General features: G+C 43.4%; 1 protein-coding gene across 4 annotated transcripts in view; it reads left to right on the top strand.

Moving 5' to 3' along the window:
- CTDSPL (CTD small phosphatase like) overlaps positions 1 to 18,214 on the top strand; it is a 64,582-nt gene that overhangs the window by 29,954 nt on the left and 16,414 nt on the right. For 2 of the 4 annotated variants that reach the window (XM_072327618.1, XM_072327620.1), the window contains 2 exons: positions 6,672 to 6,826; positions 12,660 to 12,692. In XM_072327618.1, coding sequence (XP_072183719.1) covers positions 6,672 to 6,826; positions 12,660 to 12,692 — 188 coding nt within the window. The remainder of the gene's footprint in view (positions 1 to 6,671; positions 6,827 to 12,659; positions 12,693 to 18,214) is intronic. The other 2 variants (XM_072327619.1, XM_072327621.1) reach the window with 1 other exon arrangement.

The raw sequence follows: 18,214 nt of genomic DNA, 5'->3' as shown, positions 1-18,214 counted from the left end.
AAGTGCAGTTGGGAATGTAGCTGTCTCTATGGGAACGTCTTGCTGCTATATTTAGCAAAAGTAAATGAAGCTTGTTTCATCAGATGGGCACAGTTTGGTAATGTTTGATTGGAGGGGTTAGGGTTATTGTGGGGGGAGAGAGACTCGAGGAATTTCTTTGTTGGTGAATCACTTGTCTGGTGTTTGACAAGTCAAAAAGTGCCATAGGTGTATATTCTTTCTGCAGGCAGTGTTAGGATTGAGTGACACTTCAACCTGAAATATTAATTGCTTGGATATAATAAGTATGGCAGGTGGGCACGTTCAGCGCCGGGCAGTGCCTGTGGAGCAGAGAATTTGATGTCTCTACTATTCTGTTCTCATGGCATCCCTTAGGTGCACTGCAGCTGGGGGATGTGCCTGTTGGGTGTGCAGCACACAGCTTAAACACTGCAGAAGGGCTCCTCTTCAGCTTGCTTTCCCAGCCTGCTTTTGGCTTAGCCATCACTGTTCAGTTACACCTTCAACAGCAGCATGGCCATGTAGGAATATGGGGGCTGACAGCAGCGGCTCCAGTTGTGCTCCAGGTCCCCACCTGCTTGTAGCTCGTGCCCCGTGCTCTAACTGCTTGGTGAGTTCTTTCCTCCCTTCCCCTCCATGTTATGCTCAAGTCCAGCGCAGAGCCGAGCAGATCAGATGCTGTACATATTTCTGCTCTATAAACACATGCTTGTTTACATTTGTTTCACTGCTGTTTTGACTCAAATCCCATTCCGATGCCTGAGGATATCAGCCGTGATGAACGGACCTCGAGATTCTGCCATTGTGTTCCCCATGTTTGCTTCTCTCCTGCCTTCCCATTCAAGTATTTGACCATTTCTTTTAGGATATCTTCCAGGATTTCAGAGGTTGACTTGGGAGCAATTCAGAGGAGCCGTGATGCACAAACATACTTTCTGGTTACTAATTCTCCTTGTTACGTTTATGTTTGAAGGCAAACTTGAGCACTGAGTTCTTGTTCCATAGTGCTCCATGTTATACTCAGCCTAAACCATAAAACCGCCTTCTTTTTGCAAAAATAAATCTTCTTGTCCTACAAAATCCTCTCTGTTCTAACAGCTCGACTTTGATTGTGAGCTGCTAGGAAACCTTAAAGCAAACCCTCTGGCTTCCACTTTACCTTCCAGCACCTCTGAGCTGCACATGTCACATGGAAGCCCCCAGCCCTTTGCTGCTCTATCTTTGCAATGCCTTACCATCGTGCTTGCACCCAATTCTCTCTCTCCACTTGCATTTGCAGGCCACATCTGCTGGTGAACTTTGTGCAGTCTGCCTGGCTTTTTTTCATGCTTCTCTCTTTTTTTTTTTACCCCTCCCCTTTTTACTAGAAGAAAGGTTTGTTTGTTGGCCGCTGGCTTTGGGGCGGGACAGGAATGCAATGCATGCCCAGACCGCGCAGTATTTCCTGTTGCTGCAGCCCTCTGCGTCGGCACGGCTCCAGAACGAGGCAGCTCCCGAAACGCCTCGATTTTTATGGGGAGAAAAGCCCCGTATTTTTAACAGTGAATCTTTGTGGCACGACGGTGCTTGAAATATGTTGGTTTCGAGGGATGTGTGTGTGTTATTTATAGGTTGCCGTGGCAGAGAGCGTTATCCCTACAGAAGGTGCAGGGAGGAGGAGGCTCCGTCGCGTCACTGCAAGAAGTGATGTTTATTTTGCAGCACAATATGGCTCCATCATGCTTCCTGTGTAGCTCAGCTCACTGCATTTTCCACTCGGTTAAAAATAGCGGTGATCTTTTGTCACTGGAGTTATTTCTGCGTTAGTTGTGCTGCTTTATTTTGCTCTTGCACTGCTCTGGAGTCCTACTTTTGCATTGCGTGAATTCTATAGCAAGAAATACTATGTCTGGGCAAAAGGGAAGACGTTGAGTTCAGTCCCTTATGCCAAGGGACATTACATTTTGCTTTGTGTGTGGTGCGGAAGGGAGATGAGGGGCTTTCTTCCTTTTATTATTATTATTTTGAAGTGCTTTTGTTCTTTTGTAGCTATGGCAGCTTTGTTGCTGTTTCAGACTTACAGCTGATAGAAGAGTATCTGTAAGGTGTGGCTTTGCATTGATTTTCTTTTGTTATTTTCTTTAAGCAGATCCATGTTTTAGAGCACTCGGGTTCCCTGGCTCCAGTGGAACGTAGGAGGCCTTAGAGAGGGGCAGATACCAGGGAAAGGTTGAGTTGTGTGTATGAGTAAATATATATATATATGCAAAAACACTATATATCCTTTTTATGTGCTCATCAGCTACTTACCCTGTTTGAAAAGTGTGAGGGTTGGTCCCTTGGTCCATCTTTGCTCCATCCCTGGTCCTTCAGGATGGCACATGCCAACAAGGCAACTGTGTGCCAGTATGGAGCTGAGGGGAAAACTGAGGCAAGGCTGGTTGGCCACATCCAGGCCTATTCAAAGACCATCCAGACATTCATATGGAAGTACAGCAGCTCCCTCTCCATTGTGCCAGAAGGGTCTTGCAAGCCTGACAACACAAAGAGATGCACCTTTCAGGCCTTTGGAGATGCACACCTACACGTGGCAGCTGTCTCAGTGAAGCTCTGTTGCCTTGTCAAGCAGAGCAGAAGTGGAGGAGCTGGCCAGGCTCTGTGCTGTGTAATGTGAACTCAAAGGTATTCCGCTCACAGCATGGTTCAGCAGGTTAATTAGGTTGTTAAAAGCTGTTTTGACTTTCTGGCTTCATTATTAAATGTGAATGCCCCCAAAGCAGTGGGTCTGTTCCTAAAGCCTTCAAGCTGAATGGCTGTGAGGAGGTGAGCTTTGGCAGATGGATTTGTTTTCATTTAGTATTTCCTGGTCACGAGGTCTTCCTTTTTTTATTTTGAATGCTTGCAGCACAGCAAGACAGCAAGGATGTTTATCTTTAAGTCATGGCTTAGATGAGTAGTAACACATGTGATGTGAAGGATAGACCATCATAAATATGTACATGCAACTGTTGTATACAGACTGTAGCATACCACAGCTCTTTGGTTTTCCTTGGAATTCTTTGGGGTTCTCCTTGGAACTTTGGTTTATGTGCAGTTTTGAGGCTTTTTGTGGTTTCTTCTTCCTCCTGGTCAGTTCAGAGGGAGGGCAGTGTGGCCGTTGCCTGCATTCAGCCTTGAGGAGCTACAGCAGATGGAGCATCGCAACACCGTACAGAGAAGGCAGAGCAGAGTTCTGCACCGTGGTTTGAAATTCACTGCTGTCAGTGCTTAGCAAGTGAGATTCCAGCAGCAGCGGATATTTCATCCACCCACATTTAGGGAATGCAGCTAATAATTATTATCAGGCAAAAGCTGGTTTTTCCTTGAAGCTGCTGCAACAACAAAAACATTTCCAGAGTGTTATTTGATGAGGCGGAGGTTCAGTTCTCTTCATGCTGCTTTGAATTAACGTCCATCCTGACTATTTGTTTCCTTTTTGTCCTAGGTAGTACCCAAAAGTGCACTTTCACAGCCAGTTTTGTGCTGCCTTTCAGCCATTCCGGGCTAACAGTTCCATCTCAATGTGCAGATACAGCTCCTGAGTTTGTTTATCAAAATGCTGTGGAATGGGTTGATAAAACAGCATTAGCCATCTCTTCTTCAAATCTCCTGCAAAGCGCAGATCTTGGTGGGCAGAATTAAGTGCTTTGGGAAGGATTTGCCTTCATGAAACTAAGCTGGGATCCCTCCCTTCAGAGAAACGCCTTTGATGGAAAAACCAAGACCTGAATTTAATTCAGTTACATTTTGATGGGGAGAGAGGTTACCGCATGTAGCTGAAGCAAAAACAACTCTGGAGCGTGTGGCACTGGATGTAAACGGAGCCATTTGCTCAGCTTTTACCTGTAGGAAGGTTAACCCAGATGTGAGCAGTTGGTTCAGGTATGTGACAATGCCATTCCTACAAAGCCCACGTGGACTTAAAACAGTTCAACAACAGACTGTAAACGAGCTTTAAAACCAAAGCAATCTGGGTATGGTGTGCGGATTTTGTGTTAGGTATTATAAAAGAAATTGTGCCCTGATGTGTGTGTTCCAAACATCGGGACTGCTTTGTAGCTCTGACTTCTGTAGATGACACAGCTTCATTTTTCTACTGAGAAACCTTAAGATTGAGACATCTGTAATCACAGATAAATTTAGAAGCTGCCTTCTTAGGAACAAGGGTTTTTGTTTAATGCTACTTCGTTCCTATTTGCACGTTCCCATTTTGCCTTATAAACAACCTTGTTCGCGGAGCGCTCGTGATGCGCAGATGTTCATTTTATTGCATTTAGTTTGTCTGGAAACGCACTGGAAGTCTCTTCATTGCCCTGTTTCTGTTCTTCAGGATGACTGGCTGTTGCGTGCATTTCATTAGGAAGCAGCAGCAATAATTGGACACCTCGTGGGCTGCAGAGAGGGGGCTGCCAGGCTGCCTGCTGAGCCTCCTGAGCGCGCAGGGCTTTGCGTGGCAGTCTGGTCTTATAATTAATTGCATTTTTATAATTAATGGTGACTTTCAATAGCACAAATTAACCGTCTTTCACACAACCGCAGCACAGTTTGATGGGAGAAGCCCTGGACTAAACTTTTCTTTTAGAATACACCCGCGAGGGAGGAGCTTTTCCTCACCGTGTAACTCAACGCTGCTGTTGCAGTTCCTTCATTTGGAGAACAAAAGCATAAAGGTTTCGCCTCCAAAGGGTAACGTGAGTCACGGGAGGTTTGTGAGGATGCTGTGTGGATTTCTGCTGTAAGCATTCTTGGGTGTTGTTTTCCACCGTAACAGTTGTCTTCATTGTTTCCCTTCCCATTCTCCTTGCATGGCCGCCCAGTATGGTTACATATCTTCTGTTTGGGCTTGTGTGGTTACAGTAATTTATTTCAGAACTTGCCTTTATGTTTCCTTGTGCCCTTCCTCACATTCAGTAACACTGTGGGTTCGTTCAGATGTGGCGGAAGACCTTGAGCAGCACAGTTCTTTGGACCACAGTGACTTGCAGAAACTTGTGGGCCAGGTGGGAATGAGCTTTCCTGCAGGCAGTGTGCAGCCACAGGTTGTGAGCAGGGAGATCTCTCATAAGGTTGAGGGCAGGGAAGCTCTAGGTGAGACATTCCTCTGGTTTGAAAGTGTGGATCTGCACCAGAGCCCCTACAAAGTGTGGTATTGACATAGCCCTGTTTAGACGGCATCTGAAGACGAAAAGAATGGCACTAGATTGTAATGGTCATCAAGGGGGGGAGCATCCAACAGTTGGCACTTCACTTTATTCATTGAATTTTAATTAACAAGAGATGTGGTGAAAAGAATCTGTTGGATATTTGGACAAAGGGCTTGGGAGACTCTTGCAGACCCCATGAAGGCTGTGCCTGGTGTGATCATTAGTTGTGTGGAACAGGGAATGAGGAAAATACAGTGACAGTGTTTGTGGGAGCATTGGGTATATGAAGTGTGTGTGTGTATAGATGGAACTAAAACCAATTGTGAAGAGCTGGAAGAAGACTGTGGCATTTTGAATGACTGGTCATAAAGCTAAGCATAGATATACCTGCTATTTTCTGCTTGGGAAGAGGTAAGAATTCTTCCCTTAGGAGTTGCTAGGAAGGTATGAGACCAAAGGTTTGAAGGCTAGCGTGGTGGGATGTAGGTAACTTCCTGCCTTGGTTGTGTTCAGGAACCTCCTGAAGACAAAGTTCAGAAGCATCCTTATGCAAACATTCCGTAATGAGTTTTCCTTGCTTAACATTAACCTTCTATTAACTTCATAGAGATGTTTTCTGCAGCAAAGACTTAGTTTAGTCCCAGCCTACAATATCTGCTGGGCTTCATCGTAAACCGCGATCTCCCTATATGGAGAACAGAACGGTGCTGTTGGACCCATCAGACGCCTTGTGGGGGTTTAAAGGGAAGCTCCCAGTGGTAGAAGAGTTATTTACATGGTGCACACGGCGTGGCCATTCCATGTTGTTACCGTCTGACATTAACAGGTTGAGTACCATATCATATGGTGCAGTGCTAAACCTGAGTCCTGGCTTTCCTATTCCTTCAGCAGCACCCACTCCTAACCTGATCCTGTAGCTACCAAGGCTGCTTCTATCTTGTCTCTCCAGCAACTTTTCCAATCTGTGAGCAACAGAGAAACACAGAACCATCCCAGATCTCTTTCTGACCTTGCAGAAGTTTACATATTGTACATGTGATCATGGATTTGGACAGAAAATTCACCCAGGCAACAGTGAAAACTTTGTTACATCTCCTCTCCTTTAGTTCAGTCCCAACCAACCAGCAGCCCAGGCTGCCCAGAGCCACATCCAGCCTGGCCTTGAATGCCTGCAGGGATGGGGCATCCACATCCTCCTTGGGCAACCTGTTCCAGTGCGTCACCACCCTCTAGGAAATATATTTCTAGGAAATTTGGAAACTGTGTCTTGGAACAGCATGGTCACCTGTGATTCTGTTGAGATTTAGGTTGGTTAGTAGTACGCTAGTGCCATTTGAGAACGAATATGTTGAAAGAGAGGGAAGGAGGTCTCGATATGATGGTAAACTTCTGTTAAGGTTGAAGGACTTCTAAGCTAATAAGCACATACTTGAGTTCAACCATTGTACATCTGGAAAAGTAGGTCTGTACTATATGAATTTATCTCTGTTTTTTTTTTTTTTATTCTAGTGTCCCAATGTAATATCAGCTTGAAGAAGCAGAGGAGTCGAAGTATCTTTAGCACCTTATTCTGCTGCTTTCGTGACTACAATGTCGAACCACCATCTACCAACAGCACCAGTGCTCTTCCTCCTTTGGTGGAGGAGAATGGAGGACTTCAGAAGGTCAGACTCTTCTCTTACTCTGCTTTCCAAAGGTCTTTGGTAACTGATGTTTAACTAAGTGCTACTAAATGTTTGTCTCAGCAGGTTTGCCTCATGAATAACGTGTTATATCAGCTGATGGGGAGCTGCTGATAGTATCCATTCAGCTGCAATTTACAACCAAATTTTCTGTGAATTTTATGATATGAAAATAACATTGAAGACCTGAGTACGATGTTCTAAAAATGGAGACTTCCCATAACACTCCAGATGCCAAGTTGTTTCCTGGTTTTAGTTCTCTTTTGCAAATAAGGGAAGATTGAAGTATTTCACATTAAAGCATAGCGAAGCTGCTTTGAATGTCACTTGAAAGTGTTTCCAGTGACATAAAAACAGCCCAATAAGGGAGAGAATTGTAATCCTTTTGACTTTTTTTTAATGACTCCACCTGTGTTTAATGCACACTGAGTCCAGAAGTATCAGCTTTTGGTCTTCTGGCTATAGAAGAACCCTTTATATATAGGGTTGTTTACCTAATCAGCCAATTCACTTTAAACTTTCAACACTTTAAAGCTTTGTGTGCTAAGAGCAGCAGGTTACTTACTTTGAGTTCTAGTGATTAAACTGCTTTGACACGCACATAGAATCATGTCAAATCAGTTTCTTGTGTTGCCTTTCAACTTGATGATATCGAGTGGATTTGCATTATATTACTGAAGGATTTTAGTTCAGTGTGAACGTAGGAATGCCATCTTTTTCCTAATCTCCAAACTCCACTTGTGCTATACTTTAAGCTGAAAGATCTTTCCCCTTCCGTTTTTAAGAGACTGCAAGAACGGGTGTATCTATGATAGGAAATAATCTCATAATAATAAATAGGTTCCTTTTCACTTCTGCTCTGCCCACTAGCTCTGTGTATTTGATGCTGCTCATTTCCTGCCTGCTTTGCCCACTCTTGGGTTTGGGTTATTGTTTGATTTGTTTCTATTTTTTTTTCTTAATGCGGAGGAAGAGAGGAAAGGAAAGCAAGAGAGGAAAGACCAGGAATATACTTGGGGGGGGGAAGACAGGGTGTGAGGGCACTGAAGAATTCCTCTGCCAAGAAGAGGAATTGTATGTTTATTTTAATGGCTTTTTTTCCCTTAGCCAAGGTGCATTTCAGCTGAAGTGAGGGAAATCTAAGTTGGATATGCTAAAGGAAAGCTGAGAATAGCGTGTAGCGTGTATGTGCATGTTCACCTTAAAAAGAAAGTAAATGGGAAACTAGTGAAGTTTCCTTTTCCTGCTGTGTTGGTGGGCAGATAAGAGGCATAGGTAAGGGTGACAGCAAAACTGCAAGCAGGAGAAAAATAAGCCAAGTGTTGTAAAGAAATACTTAGCGAACGTGAGCTCCAGTGCTCTGGAAGCAAAATATCCAGAGTACAAAATGTAAAACATGCCATGACTTCCTAAATAGCATCTTAGCCCTGAGCAAGTGACTGCATGTGTGTTTTGCACAGGTTTCCATCCTCGTGCTGCACCTCCTCAGTGGTTGTGCAATTCTGTGTGAGTCCAAAACACGAAGCACAGAATGCACAGAGTTATCAGACTGCAGCATAACTGGGTGGAAACGTCCCATGAATACCTTACAATAATAAATGATTTGAGTTCATTTTATTGAAACACACTGAAACAGGCTCAGCCGTGTCGAGTTCTTTGTAGAAAGGAAATGAGCGCTGCTGAGTTTTGGGGTCATTCTCACTGAGTGCAAATAGGTCTGTAACAATTCTATTCTACGTGCAAGGCTGCAGTCTAATAAGCTCTGTGTGCTTTTCTGTGTCGCTTTTATATTCAGTGCTAACGTGGTTAATGTAAGCATGAAATTCTTTCCAAGACAGAAAAACAGCATGGAAGATTTGGATGTATTTGAATGTTCTCACTCTGTCAGGACTGTGCTTTCTCCCGGTAGAGCTTTGTTCTAGAGCTGTGCAGGCAGGTTGGGTTTGATCGAGTCACAAGAGATTTGGAGGTGCTTTCTTAACTGGAGGCAAGTACGCGCATCAGCATCATTGAGTTTCACTAAATTAGTGAAAATAAACATCCAGAAAGGGGCAGAACAACCAGGTTTGGAGGAGAAAGGATTGCTTCACAACATGCTGCTTAAACTCTTCTGATGTTTACTTAAAGCTTTCGTTGTACTAATCCGCTCGCCAGATTAGAATAGTCGAGATTCTGTTGAGCAGCTGTTCAGATGGTCACTTCATTACCTCTGCTATTAATTATTGATCGCCTCCCAGGTGACCTCTGACCGTGGTGCAGTGCTTCGTGTATCCTTCAGAAATGACAAGAGGAAATTGCACAACGATGTTAAATAGTTACTATTAGAAACTGGAGTATAAAATGGCTCGGATGTGCTTTCCTTCTGCCGTTGTTGTTCAATGGAACTGTTATATGGAAACCAGTGGTAAAAACTGGAGGGGAAGATAAAGAAAGTGAGAAAAGCTTCAGCTGCTTTCATAGAAATTCAGTGTTCTGCATTGCTTCAGGCATAGTCGTGAATTGGTGTGACAAGCCTCCTTCCTTCTAATTAGAAGTCTCAAGTCTTTCCATGTTAACCTGCTGTAAAGCAAGGAAAGCAGCAAAAGGTATTTTACAAAGCAGTTGAGAACACGGTTCAGAGATTTTGCTCAGAGGTATTGTGCTGATTTTTCTATAGTTATTTTCATTTTTTTTTTGCTGTGTTAGGGGGAAAAAAATACTTCCAATAGTGGTTTACCAAACGGTGTGAGTTGATTCTGCTTGGCAAGTTAAATGTCACGTCATTTCTTTGTAGGATTGGAAGAGATGCCAAACTGAGCGTGGTTTCAAATAAGGGAGTCTTACAGCACTGACTTTTATTCCATTAGGAAACATTAAAGAATAAAAGGCCCCAAAACTTCTTGAAGTATTGAATTCACTTTTGAGACTTTTACTCACAGAGCAGCTGCTTGTCCAAGTGTGATGCTAATACTGGTAACGACCGGTCCACTCTCTCTCTAATGTTTCAATACAACATTTCTCAATAGTAACTTGTATTTACTGAAACTCTTTGATGTATTTTTTTTTTCTTCGAATGCAGCAGCACTTTAAATGCAGCACAAAGGTTATGTTCTAAGATGTGATGTCTATTACAGTGGGTATATCATCCTGCCTGCAGCTCGGATGCAGAGTCAAATGTGTCGTTGGGAGCACACGGCGTTCAGCCTTCTGAAATCCTGGCTCATTTTTTCCTGCCTTCTCAGCAGTGGGAAGTTTGCCAAGACCAGCCAGTTTTTTGGGGCAGCAGCATTGGGAGAGGGGGAGTGTTTGTTCAGAACAAGCTCAGATCTCAACTTCTGTTCTTCAGTTAGCAGTTTGACCCAATAGGTGTCAATTCTGAGCATGCTGTTGTGTTGTTTCATTCCGGACAAGTTCGCTACCTGCATTTTGAAACATATGGAGATAACTGATGCTGTCTGCAAACTTCAAGGAGAGAGCTAGGTAGGAAACAAAGAGCAAACTTACTCTTGTTCTCCCTTGGCTTTCCAGTCCTGGTTGGTGATGGGACACCAACGTCTCTCAGCACTTCACCATTTCACTTACAGCCCAATTCCTCTGCGGTAATTTCTGCTTTGGTTTCACAGTTGTGTACAGTTGGACACACAGATTGTCTAGAGAATGAATGAAGGAAAAGTTCTTTATATTTCTTGGATCAGGGAGAATGCTTCGATCCACGCTCAACGAGGAAGAAGACAGAATTAGATGGAAGTTCATTCTGGGGACAGCAGCTGTCCCTGCTGCTTTCCCTGTTACAAGAATGAAGCCAGAAAGGTCAAGTCCTTGAATTACCACCTCACCCATCCTAACCACTACAAAAGTAAGGTGTCTTTCCCCCCTCTGCTTTCTGATGCAGGATGCTGCCATCTCCAAAGTCATGTTGGAAGGCTTATTTTGGCGACCTGTTGTCACGTCTCCAACACTCTTCAAGGAGTCTGCTTCAGGGATGTATTTTAAAATACACTTGGAAATGCAAAGGGAAGGAAAGGATCTTCCATCCGCATGTGGTTCACTTGAGGGAAGAAAACAGACCTTGCAGGGAATGTGTTCTTGAGATCTGCAGGAGTATCTCCTTCATCCAGCAGACACAGATGAGCAGCAGCAGTTGTTCTTTGTTCACAGGCTGTTCTCAAACAAGCAAAATGTTGTGGTTCATCACTTGATGGTCATTGGTGCCCTGTGTTAACACAGACAGCATTAACTTACAGATGCAGTACTGAAAATGCTGCGTCTCCAACCAGAACTACACAGATCAAGGGAAAGAGGAGATTTATCACTGTGTGAAGAAAAAGCCAGAAGTCGGTGGCCGAGCAAATCAGTTTCTGTGTATCTTAGTGATGCAGTGGGGAAGTTTTGGCACTCTGAGTTCGTCTTTGTCCTATTGCTAGCATCAGGGGCTCGTAGAAAGGCTTCAACAAATGCATTTATCTGTCATTACTTCAAATGATAGCGTTATGACCTACTTCCCTTCCTGTGCCAGGAAATGAAGCAGGACACTCCTAAAAGTTTCTCATAGCAGGATTGTTTTCAAAAAGCATCTGTATGTTCATGGCCACTTAACGCTTCAACAGCAGACTCCCATATGTATCTTCCTGCTTGTTTTTCCAAGTGCTGTCATAACCATTTTGGGTTTTGCATATGTACTTGTAGGATTCCATCTAGGGAATTCACTTCTTTTACTTCATGATTTAATAAATCGTGCAAGAAAAACAGAAGCATGGTGCAAGAGATTTATCAACTTAATTCTAGATTCTCGTGAAAGTCAGCCTTACAGTAATATTATGGGGCACAGCTCTTGTTTCAAGAGACTGCCAAAGCAACAAGCTACTTAAACAGCAATGATTGCCTCTTGACGTTTGTGGGAAAGCCTGATGTGATACTTGGATGTTTTTGTGCCCACTGTTAGGATAATCTCTTACTGTAACAGCAGTGATGTCTCTATCTTATGCTGTTCTCATCTGTTGATGGAAGAGAAGCTCCAGTTGTGTTTCATTCTACGACAGGATGGAAAGAGAGGAGAAAAAAAACAACACATAGTTCAAAGTCAGTACTGCATAACCCTATCCTTGATCATGGTCTGTTCCTGGGCCAACCAATCTGACCAGCACCTACTCAGGTTCATTCTTTTCTCAAATGGCACATGGACTTCAGATGATGCTCCAACAAGCTCTAGAAGTAAGCATGTGTTGTGGTAGTACCACAGGCTCCAGCATGAGAAGGAGACATGAAGTTGGCTAAGGTCCTAGCTGTCGTCTTGCACACTGAAAGAAGTAAGGTTGTGGGAAGTATTGATGCTTCTGCCTCTCGTTGGCTGAAGGAGGTGGGATTCTTTGGCTTATCATCCATCCATTGGTCTTGGTCATATTGCTGTTGCTTAATTAATGCTGTCTTTTCTGAGACAGTCATCCCAAACAAAGTTAACTTGAAAAGTTGGGCCTCTGTTGTGCTACCGAGATCTGGCTGAGCCTCTGGAGCTGCAGTGAAAACGGACAAATATACCCACTGGTAGACCTTAAAGCTGAAAAAGTTACAGTAAATACAGGTGCTTTCCTATGATCATCTCTTTTTAATTACAGCATGGGTTGTACCAGTCCAGTCTCCTAAAAACCATGAATACCAATATACTAACCAATCATTACAGCAACTACAACGCCAGGTCCTGTTTTTTGTTTTTATTTTTACCCTGAATACTTTGAACTTTGGTTTAAAATGTTTGAGTGCTACATTTACTGCTTCAGACCTTTGTTCTACCCTTTAAAAGCCATTACCCTTACAGTGATTTTTTTTTCTTTTTCCCCAGGGTGACCAGATGCAGGTCATGCCTATACCAAGTGTATGTATTTTTATCCCTTTTTCTTTTAATAATTTTCATAACCTTTGCTTTGAGTCCTCTTACGTTGCAGCCTAACAGGCCTGTTTTGTGTTGCATGCTAACAGAAGGATTTTGTGTTCTGTCTGCTATGTTGTATACTCAGAGATGAACTGAACCACGCATGTCCACAGACTAAAAGAAGGGTTTGGGTTTTATGTGACTTTCAGCTTTGATCTCAGCTAAACTTCTTTCTGGCTTTCTGTCCTTTTGCAAATGCATGAAGTAGTCTGAGAGTTAAGGTTGCTTCCTTCAATACGAGCTGTTGCAGGGAAGCAGAGTTCTGTGCCTGTAGCTGCGTTACTCTGCTTGTTGGAGATGATGCTCTCATTATCAGCTCTTGTTTTATGGCCCTTAGTATTCCTGCTTATCTTCCCTAGATTAAACATGGAATGCTATTAGGCATTTGAATTCTTTTTCAAACCTAAATAAAAGAAAAAAAAAAGCCATTCAAACTGAAGCTTTTAATTTAATGAGATGTGACCATTTTTGGTCAAGAAAGCTGTTCTTTTTCGACTTGTTTTTATGAAGACTTAGGCTTTTTAAAAGCTGGACGTACTTCTTTGAGCTCCTTTGCTGTTTATATGGCTTTATTATTGCAGAGCTTTCCAGGAAATAGCACACCAGTGCTGGTGTGTGGAGCTGTTGACACAGTGCTCTTTCTGAAGCTCCTTGGTAGTCCTAAAGAGCCGAGTATTCCCCAACATAGCATTTTTTTTCCCCCTCTTTTCCTTCCTTCTCATGTAGCCCAACATTACAAGGGCTCCTCTAAGAGCCCTCAGTGCTGCAGAGCAGCAGTGTCAGGAGACTGGGAAAACTGCAGCACTCCTTCCCCCCATTCTTGGGCTTTGTAAGAGCTGTTAGAAACCACTCTTTATTTCCCCACTTACTATTTCTAGTATGAGGTTATTTTTAAAGCCAGGTAGGACGGGGCCCTGGGCAGCCTGATCCTAGTAGTTGGCAGCCCTGCCCACAGTTGGTGGGATGGAGCTCAGTGGTCTTTAAGTCATTTCCAACCTAAATCATTCTGTGTTTCCATCTTACATGGCTAATACCTATGTGTGTGTGTATATATATACACATACATAATTTCCATATGTGCAAGCTGGAAATGAAAAGCTTCAGGTATATGAAAATAGCAATTTCTGAATGATAAGACTGATTGCTAAAGTCCTCTCCCTTGATGTGCTCACTGTGTGCTGCTCAGTCAAGGCAGTGCTGCTGTCCTGGCAGCCATTTGAATGTACAATTTGTTCTGGCTGTGCTCTGAACTACAATTAAGTGTTACCCAAGAGTGGATGTCAGTGTTAATGAAAGAAGATCTCGAGAAGAAAGTTTTTAAACTACAGATGAGTACGGCTTTGTCAGACGCAGTCATGAAATTAGAAGCTGTGCTAGAGCTCCATCTTGGTGATGCAGAGCAGTGCTTTGCTAGGCATGGGGAGTGGTAGGAAAATAAGGGATTTGTGAGGCTTCTGTTTTCTTTCTTCTGTTGCTGAGGGACTGTTTAACATACAGAAGACAAGACAGAGCGGGGATCTTATGCTTGTAAAGATCTAAAGGGCAGGAGGAAAGTGGCTGGGCTCTTTTTGGTAGTGCCCAGTGATAGGATGAGGGCCAATTCAATTCCAATGCAGGAAATTCCATATGAACATGAGGAAGAAGTTCTTTACTTTGGGGATGACAGAGCCCTGGATCAGTCTGCCCAGAGAGGTGATAGATTCTCCTCTGCAGAGATTTGAGACCCACCTGACTGCTTTTCTATACAACCTGCTGTAGGGAACTGCTGGAACCCTGCGGGTTGGACTAAATGATCTCCATATGTCCCTTCCAACCCCTGCAGTTCTATGATTGTAGTTCAAGTGCTGAACTGTATTCCTAGCACTTTAAGGCAGCAAAATTAACTTATCTTCTCTGGAATGGCATGTGCTTCTCAGGGTGCAGGTTACCATGTACGATCAGCCCTCTCCTCCTGTGCCATCTGATTCCCTCTCTCCGCAGCAGGACCTGCCTGCTGCCAAGGGAGCAGTGCCCGCTGGTGGCTGTATGACATTTGTGGCCCTGCAATCAGGCTCTTTCTTCCTGTCACTCCAGGCCAGCACACAGCACTGTGTCACCTTCTAAATACAGACTCAAGTGTGCTGTGTATAGAATCCTGGAATCACAACATGGTTTGGATTGGAAGATATCTTAATGCTCATCCAGTTCCAGCCCTTGCCATGGGCTAATTGCCTCCTACCAGTTCAGGTTGCCCAGGACCCCATCCAGCCTGTCCCTGAGCACAACTCCAAGGATGGTGTCGTGGGTTATCCCATATCTGGGATTTCCACGGCATTAAAAGGCTAAAATTAAAGCAGTCCTTTTTGCTCATCTTGCAGGGGCTGTTTGTCCCAAGTGCAGGAGCCCAGAGGTTAGCTTGGAGATGCCCTTCAGTCTGTAATTAAGACCCATTAAGGCAGAAATGCTCTCGATTCTCTGCTACGCGAGGACGTGGATGAGGAATGGGCTGTTTGAGTTGTATGTATTACACATACCAGCAGAAAATCTTTTAGACAGAGAGCGAGGTCGGTCGCAATTAAATTGGACCTTTACTTTTTATAGGGTGCATCGCAAACGTAATCGCTTCGAGTGCTTAGAGAATTCCTCAGTGGCTCAGAAAAGAGCACTGCCCACTCTCATTAAATGTTCATGTTGAAGCCCTGGTCAGAATACAAGGCTTTCTGTAGTTGTATCATGTCAGGCAGTCTGCTGGGGTCACCTGTTTGAGAACGAACTTTGTTTTATGGATACGTATAGAGCATCAGTGCAGGGTATCTTCTGCTGAAATCAATTCTCTGGGTATTAATTGCATAATTGATTTCTTTTTTTTATGGAGGGGAAGTACTGCAAAGTGATGAGTTTTCTGGGGTGAAATAAATACAGTTGGGGTAAGAGCCAACAGCAGCTGACATATAGATGGAATGGGAATCTGGCGAGCTCTGTGGTAGAACGGACTTAGAGGTGTATTCAGTGTAGCTCAGGATCCCTGTGCTTTCCTGGATTGATCTCAGCTTTGTTTGGAAGGAGGTACGATAGAAGCATCAAAATCAGACCCATAGTCCCATAGTAACTTCAGCATTTTCATTCTTTCCACTGAGGAGGCAGTCGGAAGCATAAAGCAATGCACGTGCACCTCATTAAATACATTAGAAATATCCTTTAGCATTTGGCCTCTGTTTAAAATCCGAGTGAAGGAATGGGACTGGAAGGAGCCTTCAGAATCCCTACAGAAGTCAAAGCTTAGCGCTGGGATATCTGTGTTTCACTTGCATTTTGATAACTTCTTGTTATAAGCTTTTCCAGAAGAAAGTCTGTGAGCTGCCTGCCTCACAGTTGTCCCTCCCATCTCTTGGCAGCTGGGTTTTAATGGGAAGATGTTAGCTTCTGTCGGAGCATTTGGTGCCCAACTGCTGGGAGAAGCTGTTAGCTACAGAGTGCAACCAGAACCGAACTGGAGGGAGCCTGAACAGCAAGCTAATGTTCTGTGCTTAGGCTAGGCAACATTTTCAGTACCCAAAGGATTAATTCTGCTTTCTGCTCTGCTTTCTGCACGGGCCTGCAGAGAAGAAAGGTTCTGATTGCTTTATATAGCAAATTGTTTGAAAGGTTTGTGTTGAGCAGCTGTTCTGGCTTCAGCCAGGAGCCCTGTTTTCCTGCTCCCCTCCTCTCCTTTCATTGGGCAGTATACAGTTTCCATAGGACTTTTAAGAGTTCAGCCGTCATTTCTCTGCAAGGTCAGTTAGTTGATCAGCTGTGAGACCTGCCTGGAACGCAGGAATCCCAAACACCGACAAGTTTAAAAGCTTTAACTTGTATACAGTTTATTTCTTGTTGGCATTGAAGCCCAAGCTGGGACTTCCAGTACTGAGATACTACAGGTTGTTTTTCTGCTGAATTCCACAGAGGACTGTAGTATCTTGGAGAGGATTATGTAGTAAATGTGAGTTGCTGTTTGTTGCATTTAAATGCTCTTAATAGACTTAAAATATTTTTAAAGCCCACGTGTTAAAATAGAATTATCAGAGGCAACTGTTCACCGTAATTACAACTCCTCTTGTTTGCCATCCCTACCAGTGAGGAAATAAAAGTTTGATATGGAGCAAAGCCAGTTCCTGCATCAAAGCTTTTCTACACTGGAAAACGTGGGAATTCTGTTTTACATCAGAAAGTTTCAACAGCCAAAGAAATGGATTGATATCCCACATACAAATCCCTTAAGTTCCTAAAGCCCCCAAAGATGTCATCTTTGCTGCAGAACCTGCAGGTGTTCTGCAGCTTGCAGTCCCTGCAGCTTCAGTGCAGTTTCCACATCCCTGGTAGATTATCAGGCAGTGAATGTGTTTTCCAAGTTGAAAGCAACGGAGATGCGGGATTTGAAAGAGAAAGATGCGTTTCTTCTATTCATACGTGCAAACAGGTGCTTCTGAAAACAAGAGCAAGTGGAATTCAAAGCCCAAAGCACATAGGAAGGCTGACCTGCCAGGGATTTCAGGTTCTACGAGGCAAAGGTGCTCGTGTCTTCATAGCCTTTTGAATGTGTATGTGCATCCTTTTTCTGATGGCAGGTGAACAAGATTCCAGAGAAAGAGCAAAGATAACTGTGAAATTAGTGTTCACGTTTGTCATGTACGTGTTTCTATATAAAGTCTATTTCCATATATTTTCCATATTCAGTTCACTCAAAAATTCATGCTAAATAGTAGGAGTCTTAAGAGTAGAAAGATGAAGGGAGCTAGTTTGTCTTAAATATATATATATGAATATATATATATATGCTTAAGATATTTTGGGATGTAGCTGTATTTTTTACTTCTTCAAAGACAGACAAGAAATGTGCATCAGTGGATTCTGAAGATGATTGTCTTGAAAAGGGTGTGATTCTCATCTGATCAGCCCTAAGTTGCTTTAGATTATAAGTCTGTATCCTGACTCTGAAAACTGTAGGTGGAGGGAGTGCCTTTTAGGTTCTGAATTAGGAGTGAAGAACCTACATTCCCTAACACTGGCCTTCTGTGTTAGTATGCTGCCAAGCAAAGAGAGCTCAATCAGTTGTGCAAGCAGTGTATATGTAGGACTTTATCACCTAGAAAGAGTGTCCAGTAAATCTTGGTCCCATTGCATTATTGTGATGCATGCCTGCTTTAGAGGCGTTAAGCAGCAGTGGTTTCTTCTTAAAAGCCACTGTTAATATGTGCTGGGAGAAAATATATTAAGACAAGTGGCTTGTAAGCAAGGCAGCTTCTATTTCACCAACTCGAGAAGCTGTTGTTGATGTTCATCGTAAGGAACTCAGTCAGTTTCAGTGAGCCCTCCTAAAAATCGCCTAATCATTTATACTTGAGCTAAAGATGCTTCTATTTACATCCAGGATCTCTTTTGTTAGTTACTTTATTTAAATGAGAAGTAGCTAGGCATCGCTGGCCAGCATCTTTCAACTGGATGTGGCA

The sequence above is a fragment of the Excalfactoria chinensis genome, chromosome 2 (genome assembly GCF_039878825.1).
Source record: "Excalfactoria chinensis isolate bCotChi1 chromosome 2, bCotChi1.hap2, whole genome shotgun sequence".
NCBI classification, from domain to species: Eukaryota; Metazoa; Chordata; class Aves; order Galliformes; family Phasianidae; genus Excalfactoria; species Excalfactoria chinensis.
This window is presented reverse-complemented; position numbering and strand designations above follow the sequence as displayed.